At 38.2% G+C, this 8,068-nt stretch overlaps 2 protein-coding genes across 3 annotated transcripts in view; both read left to right on the top strand.

Moving 5' to 3' along the window:
• The window catches only part of grinab (glutamate receptor, ionotropic, N-methyl D-aspartate-associated protein 1b (glutamate binding)), a 10,396-nt gene extending 7,125 nt beyond the window's left edge, over positions 1–3,271 (top strand). For both annotated transcript variants that reach the window (XM_015022000.1, XM_015022008.1), the window contains 3 exons: positions 227–355; positions 448–591; positions 2,441–3,271. In XM_015022000.1, coding sequence (XP_014877486.1) covers positions 227–355; positions 448–591; positions 2,441–2,590 — 423 coding nt within the window. In that variant the 3' untranslated portion in view covers positions 2,591–3,271. The remainder of the gene's footprint in view (positions 1–226; positions 356–447; positions 592–2,440) is intronic.
• A 23-nt stretch (positions 3,272–3,294) lies between these two features.
• On the top strand, positions 3,295–5,348 carry LOC106939573 (speriolin-like protein). The gene is made up of 4 exons (XM_015022022.1): positions 3,295–3,532; positions 4,310–4,552; positions 4,633–4,757; positions 4,958–5,348. The coding sequence occupies exons 1-4, from the start codon at positions 3,373–3,375 to the stop codon at positions 5,288–5,290; spliced, it is 861 nt and encodes a 286-aa protein (XP_014877508.1). The 5' UTR covers positions 3,295–3,372; the 3' UTR covers positions 5,291–5,348.
• The last annotated feature ends 2,720 nt before the right edge of the window (positions 5,349–8,068 follow it).

The raw sequence follows: 8,068 nt of genomic DNA, 5'->3' as shown, positions 1-8,068 counted from the left end.
GTGTTGTTTATGTTGATGCGAGGGTTGTATCGTGGGTTGGGACGGGGGGGCGGGGGGGCGGGGGGGGGGGGGGGGGGGAATACAAGTTGCAGGTGGCGTTGACGTCTCCATAAGAGATTAGTTTAGGCCATAATCTAAAGAAATGATAGATGAAGCAGTATTTCTATTTTACTCCCAAAATGATGTCTGGATCAGTGCTGACGTGCCGCTTTTGTCTGATTTCCAGTCCATCCTTACTCTGAGCATGTCCTACATGGTGGGTACCATCGCCAGTTTCCACAAAACCGAGGCCGTGATCATGGCGGTGGGAATCACTGCCTTCGTCTGTTTTACGGTGGTCATTTTCTCCATGCAGGTTCGTATCCCTCAGCATCCCCACTTGTGAGTTACAGACTCTCTCAGAGAAATTGCAGTGCTCTGACTGTTAATCTTGTTTGTGGCCCACAGACCAAGTATGACTTCACTTCCTGTTACGGCGTGCTTTTTGTTTGTTTGCTGGTCCTGATTCTCTTCAGCATCCTCTGCATCTTTCTGCAAAACAACATCCTGCAGATTGTCTACGCCGGACTGGGAGCTTTGCTCTTCACAGCAGTGAGTCCTTTTGTTTTCTCACATATTCGTACTAAATAAGATGTATCTAATCCTCTGTTTTATGGCTGTTTGGTGCTGCTGGTTAGCCAACCTTCTGCTGAAAGAAATCAGATTTTTTTTTTCCTATTTAATGTTATGACGGTTTTGATTGTAAAACGTAGGTCAGCCATTCTTCGATCATTTCAGAACAGATGGCTTTATCTTAGGTTTGTCCATTCATCTTTAACTTTAAATCTAAACATATCTTTAAATACTTTTTAAAAAACATTTTGTAAGCATAATTTCTACTTTTCTACTTTGAGTAGATTATTTAAAGCAGTTGTTTAAAGTGTTTTCAGCTTCTAACCCAAAATAGCTGCTGCGGAGACCTGGAACTAAAAGCTGTGTATGGATTATTTTACTTCTGCAATGTTTAGTGCATTTGCAGTTTTTGTCTTTTTGGGAAATAAAACTACCTTCATTCACTCACTGATGGATAAAGATCATTTCACCCATTCGCCATTTTGATCCTTTGTGGTTTTGACCATTTCATTCCAAAAATTTGAGGGTACCAAAAGGTCTACGGTGTTCTCTAATAAAGAAATGTGGCGATATGACTTACCATTACATAAAAATATTTACTAGTAAAGAAATATTATTTATAGATATCTGCCAGCAGGAAGTGTCTCCACTTAATTTTTGTTTGATCAGAAGTCCTAATCTCCCACATATCAAGAGTCAAATAGACTGAAATGTGTGGAATAAAATGCTTCAGCATTAAAACATTTCTTTGTTTTAAGGTTTTGGATGCACCTTTACCAAGGACGCAAAGAAGTCTGTAGTCTGTGTTTTATGTTTTCTACTTTGAATTTCAGTTTTTTCTGTCTTATTTCCCTAATCTGTTCACTCAGTATGGAACATTTAAAACTGTCAGACTAAAACCTCAGAAAGTCTTGATATTAGCTTTCCAACTCTGTGGCCACAACTTCTGCAACTATGTTGTCTGGCATGTTGTATTTTACGCAACAAATTGTGCAAAGACAGATTTGACTTTTAGTTTTTCTTTGAATTTGTTTAGTTTCTCTTTGGAATAATAATATTATCTAGATTTTTCATCTGCCTCCGACTGACTGACGGGATCAAGAAACAAAGCAGACGTCTTCCCTGTCAACACAAATTTTAATCTTAAAAACACTAGTATTTTCTGAATCTGTAATTGCTTGTCACTTTCAAAACAATTTAAAGGTTATTAACACAGAAAATAACGGTGGGAGGCAAGAAAATACCAAAGTACATCCCCTAACCTGTCGGATAAGCTCCGTGTTCAATATTAAGGGACTTCTGAAGGGAAATAGTTGCATTTGGTTTTATTTAAGGTTACTGGTTTAAAAAAAACATCCCCTTGTTCTATAATGCCTCCTACAGAGGATCTGGGCTAGTTTTATACTAGCGCTAATGTTTGACCGTGACATATGCAACGTGCCAATTCAATGCTATTAAGCTAAGCGGAAATTGTCTGAGCTGTAAAGATAGAAGTGCCCATCTATTAAATTCAATTCAGTTCAGTATTTATAAGTGTGGTAAACACGGACTGAACGGCTTCGGTCACTTCGCTGCCATTGCTAAAACTACAACTCTAAAACCGCACAGAAAATCGATGTCATCACTTCTTCTGTCCTCTGATTGGCCCGGTAGAAATTCTACCAGTAGAATCCAAGTCAGTGACAAAAAGCTCTGCCAAGCAATTTCATAAGTTATGTTCATTACCTTTTTACACAGTATATTTAGATGTATAGTTAGGCTTTGACATGTTTAGATGAGCTACATGAAAGCTTGTTTGACCGACGTTGAACTTCCTTGTGCCTTTCAGTTCCTGGCTGTGGACACCCAGCTGCTGCTTGGCAACAAGGAGCTGGCTCTGAGCCCAGAGGAATACGTCTTTGCTGCTCTCAACCTGTACACGGACATCATCAACATCTTCCTCTACATCCTCGCTCTCGTCGGAAGAGCCCGAGGCTGAGCGGAGGGGAGTGTCCGACAGCGACTGAGGCGGAACATTGTTTGGAATTTGCATAAAGAAGCGAGTTTCCATAATCAAAGCTTTTGACTTGCTTTCTAGTGTGTATTTAACATATGGTTAAAGGCTGCTTTTGGTTCATCCAGTGTAAATGCTTCTCTTTAATTGATGCTGTCAGTAGTGTTTTGTTGACAACTGAAGTTTTCATTGTTAAACTTGTTTTAAAATCATATTTTTGTTTAAGGGGAGATCTGATAAAAGCTCAGCTGGCGAGCATCTAATGACGGCTTTCACATTTAAGGAGTGTAAATAGGCCGGTGTGCTTGATGCAGAGTTTTCCTCTGGTATGCCTGTATGAAGTCTAAAATGATTTAGTCACCAACCAAAGACCATGAAAATCATAATCTATCAGATCAAGGTTGATGTTTTGCTGAAGCCGTCTGTAGGAATACGAAGGGCTAAATTGGCTAAATTGTGAGAACCGAGTCTCTGAGGCCAATCTGCTAAAAAAAAAAAAAAAAAAAAACCTTGTTGAAAAGTGACTACAAAGTGGTCGTTGTGATATATTTCTCTTCTGTCTTTTCCAAAGTACTGTTTGAAATTCACTATGCTCTAAAGTCTTAAGTACTTTTGTAAACCTGATGTCTGTCCTTTATATGGAATAAAGTTTAAAAAATGCCTTCTACCAGAGTCTGTAATCATGTTTTGATTCAAAATGTCCCTGGAGATTCAGCTGCGCTCTTGAGGAGTTGTGGGTGCTCAGCTCTGTGTCCTAGAGCCTCAGGATGAGTCTAGAACAAGCTGCTGCAGCCCTGCTTGTCAAAAACGATCAACTTAAGCGGGAGATTGAGCACCTGAGATCTTTAGTGAGCCTGCTCCAGGAAAACCAGATGCTGACATCCAGGACGCACAGCAGCAGCGATTCCACACTGACTGACTTGACAGGTAAGTTTCCTCTTCTGCCGCCAGGTGGCAGCCTTGGCTTGTTCTAGAATGGGTGGATACAACCCTTTAATTATGTAGTGGCATGTTTTATTTAAAATTGTAACAGCGTGGCTTGTTTGATGAGGTAAAAATGGGACTGTAAATTACAGCTTTAATGTGGCTGATGCTATGAAGCATAATCTAAACTTTAAGGACTGACCTGGAAAAAAAAAAAAAAAAGTATGTTTCTTAGCAACACAAAATTGATTCATTTTTTTTCCCTAGTATAAAATGTAATGTTTTTTTTTTTTTTTTTTTTGCAAATATTTAATTTACTATAAGATGGATATTTAGATGGACAAAGGCAAACCAATAATTAACATAGAAACATACAACACAAAACATAGTTTATGGGCAACAACAGCTTTCATTTGTCAGAAAATAACTTTTTAAGGTTTTATGCTCATTATCAGGATTTTTACTCATAATTTTTATTTTTAACAGAACTAAATATTTAGTTAGTTAAACTGTTTTATACCAACTATGAAAGCTATTTTAAAGACTATTTTTAAAGACTTCAGGCTTCAGTGCCTCATTCCGTTCTAACACTTCATTGATATACATGTTCCCTTAATTAAAGATTGGGTTTTACAGGACTCTTATTACTTGTAGATTATCGTTAAGACCCCCAACACTAAGGCAAATTAAACTGATAAACTTAGAGAGCATAGATCTAACCATGCCCACACATGCCTCTGTTTGAAAACTTATCAAAATTTGGTTATTTCTTAACACCAGGATCTAAGCACTCGGACCGGTGGCACAGCAGCATTGACGAGCAACAGTTCATGAGAGACCTCCATCAGAACAGACCCAACATGAATTTCAGAACATCGTCTCCTGTCAACTTCAAATCCAACATGAATTTCAGAACATCGTCTCCTGTCAACTTCAAGTCATTCCTCCAAAGTTCGGTGCTGAAAAATGCTGAAGAGGCAGAAGAGCTTCATAGCCAGGCTGATGTTCCTCCTTTTGCCTTAGGTCTCACCTTTTACTGTGATTTTAAAGCAATAATTATATATTATTTGCATTTAAAAAAAAAATTAATTATTCATTTTCAGGTCATCCAAGGCTGCTTGGTGAGATTGCCTATCAGCTGGATAGGAGGATCCTGTCGTACGTGTTCCAGGCTCATCAGAGGCTCTATGGTTTCATACTCCTCAACATACCACAGAGGATTGTCGAGGTAACGCCTGTCTCAGAGAGAAACCTGCAGCCTACAGGGGAATTTATTTTGATCAAGTTCAGCTAAGAGTGAAACTAAAAGGTTTTTATTTGGCTCAAGAGCTTCCAAATTTCACTACATTTTGAAAGTCGGCGCAGACTGAAAAATGCCCAAAGTAAACACCAAGCAGGAAGTAATAGATCTTCCTTCCTCCCTTGCAGGTGAGCACTCACCCTCTGACGGGGCATATGGACGAGGCGTACCGGCTCTATCTCTCCAACAGGTTCACAGACCTCATGGAGTCGCTCGGCAAGCTGGGGTACAAACTGGCTCTCCACGCTCCGTTTTGTGAGTTTATTGTCAATTCGTATGGAATCCTAAAGGAGAGGCCGAGAAAAGGCAGCAGCCAATGGGCTGAGTACAACAATCCAGATTTTCTGATAAAGATGATAGAGAACATTGCTCCACGAAGACTGCAGAAAGACATGCTGCTGGTGCTCTCGTGCCTCTGTTACCTGTCAACAAAGGACAAGAAGCCCCTCCTTGCGTGGTAATCACCTGATCCTGTGAAAATTTAAATCTTTCTGAAATAAATGGTGAGATGTGAGAAATACTGTATTGACATTTTAGCTTGCAGAATGAATACTTTTGCCGCACCACAAGCAGATTGGCTTAAGTTGCACACAGTTAGCACAGATACAACATACTGTATTGAAGGATTTCTTATGCACTGCAAACGTTTTCCCAGCCTTTGAACTTTGTTGCATTTTGTCAAGTTACCACCACATACGATGATTTCAACACAAAATGGTGGATAATTTAAAAAAGAGAACTTTGAAAAAGTTTTTCCATGTTAGGGTTAAAAAAGTGTGGCATGCCTTTGCATCCAGATCACATTTTTCTGTAAATACAGCTGCAAGTCTTTCACAGCTCCTACCATTTTTTTTGACAGGATTTGTTAGAAAAAGATATAAATACTTTTGCAGCACACTGTTGTCTTCAAGGCATAACATTTTTTAAACACATCTAAGTCCAGGCAACATGCCTCCCCAGATGGCTTGTTTCTAACATAGATAAGTTAAGGACGTGGGGAAAAACACTTTTGTTATCGTTATATATGCTTTCTAAACTTTAAAAATAGATCTTTGAATGTAAACTTGATATTTGCAAAGGTGACTTTCCCAAGAGTTCTCCATATTGGAAACTATTTATTTAGAAAGAAATTTCACTAAATTACGGAATAAGACCAACACTTGTTATTAAGAGTTTATTATAAGACAGAGACTTTTTTTTATTTTAGCATATATTTTCTATTTTTTTAGAAACTATATTTAAAGAGAAATGTAAGAAAGTGTTCAGTATTGTGCAAGATTCTCAGTGATACTTAGATTAAAAAAACATGTAAATTCCTTTCCTTAGATGTAAAAATCAACCTCTATTCATAGATTTAGAAAGTAAAGAGTAGACATTTCCCCATTTCAATGCAAAACGTCGTACATTACGTTTGGCAGTGAAGTGGAACCTTGTTTCATTTGACACAAGTAAATATCAATATTTATAAGGGCAATATGATGAGAAACTGCCCAGTTAGATGCTGAAAGGTTCACCTGAGCAGTTTCAGAAATGTTTTAGTATCCAGAGGAAACCAGCAAAATACTACTTTCTGTCACATTTTTAGAAATTAATAGAATATAATATGCGCTATTGATTAAAAATGGGGAAATTGCTTATTTGCTGACAAGCTTCGCATCCTAGAGTTTAAGTATTAGTAAATACAAACAACCATTAGCGATATTAAATTAATCTGGAAGAAAATAGCACAGTTACAGATTTGATTATATCTTAATAGGACATGAATTAAGGGAGTCAAGATAGCAAAAAGAGAAACGACAGAAACAAAGGAGCCTTGGGTTGATATCTGATTATTTTATGAGCAGTGGAAAATGATAGGGTGTTCGGACTATCCGTGCTACCTACCTCGTCAGATTTTCCTACCGTAGCACGGATGGAGAGTTAAGTCTATCTGTCAGTGCTACGCATCCAAAACTGCTACCGTCATGTTTACAGACAGAAAACTATAGCGGGTTGTGTTAATGTTAAATATAATGGATAACATTATTTGAGTGATGGGACTGAAGTGGAAGCTTAGGAGTTATGCTTAGCTTAGCATTGGAACAATGTATATAGATGACGAAATCACCTTCATCTGAACATCCTACCCATTAAAAATGAAAAGCTGTAGATGTAAGCACTAATAATTTTATTAGAATATCCTACCTGTTAAAAAAAAAATTAAATACAAAGGCCTTTGTAAGAACAAAACAGTATCAGACAGGGGAGACAGGGTTTTATTGGAATTAAATTAAAGACAAATACAGATCACTGCAACTCTTTTGTGTGCATTAATACATTGTATGACAGACTTTATTAAATACAGCGCAGCCACAATGCGTCCACTGACCTGCGCAGGTCACTGAAATGACAGGATATGATTCATGTACACTAATATTACATGGTTATTACAGCTTCAATCCCAAATAGTATTGCTATAAACACCTGTTTAGCAAAGTTTAATAATAAAAAGAGTGTAATTAAACTAAAATATTTTAAAATATAGGGACAAAATAGCCCAAAAAACAACATATTTTGTCCTAATTAACCGCCAAACGAACGACTTTGCAGACGGCAAAACTGATGTCATTTATAAGCTGCCTGTCATGTAAACTAAAAACATGAAGTAATACAGCAGCTTCATGAAAACCAGGTATAATATAAATTAAATAAAGCTTACCATAATCTGCCATGAAATAAAACACATGAAACAAAACTTCCACAGGTAGGACGTATTTATAAGAAATCTGCTGAGCCAGCAGTATGCCATGTGGCGCATTACCACCTGTGCGCCACATGGCATAGGTGCCAGTTTTCTGTCAGTGTTCTATCTAGTCAGAACACCGACCGTCTAGCACAGATAGTCAGAACACCGGGAGAAACGACGCCTCCTCTGGCCATCAGTACAGGAGGCGCGGGCACAGGGCAAAACGGCCTTTCAGCGCTGGACGAGCCTTCATCAACGCTGGTGAGATCTTCCCTCCCTCCGCCACTTGATGATCCACCTGCTGGTTCCAAGTTCATCCCGATCCTGTTGGGTTTACAGTTTGTTGTTCTGTTGTAATAAGTTCTCTGTCATTAACAGGAATGGTTTGCTAGAATGTAGCCAATAATCATATGGCTAATTCATTATCAATATCTTCTGTTTGCGGAGCTTGAGCTCTAACTCGATTTTTCATAGCGTATTTTGCTATCCCATTAATATTGTTCTTTATTGTTCT

Source organism: Poecilia latipinna, unplaced genomic scaffold (genome assembly GCF_001443285.1).
Source record: "Poecilia latipinna isolate Pla-1442-1.1 unplaced genomic scaffold, P_latipinna-1.0 Scaffold86, whole genome shotgun sequence".
In the NCBI taxonomy this organism is placed as follows: Eukaryota; Metazoa; Chordata; class Actinopteri; order Cyprinodontiformes; family Poeciliidae; genus Poecilia; species Poecilia latipinna.
Note: the sequence above shows the minus strand (reverse complement) of the source record. Positions and strands in the feature narration are given on the sequence as shown.

What these genes read in the sequence shown, in the direction of transcription:
- LOC106939573 (XM_015022022.1), top strand. Translation starts at nt 3,373, where the DNA reads ATGAGTCTAGAACAAGCTGCTGCAGCCCTGCTTGTCAAAAACGATCAA. An exon ending in CACACTGACTGACTTGACAG is followed by an intron (nt 3,533 to 4,309) that starts GTAAGTTTCCTC and finishes TCTTAACACCAG; the next exon opens with GATCTAAGCACTCGGACCGG. An exon ending in TACCACAGAGGATTGTCGAG is followed by an intron (nt 4,758 to 4,957) that starts GTAACGCCTGTC and finishes CCTCCCTTGCAG; the next exon opens with GTGAGCACTCACCCTCTGAC.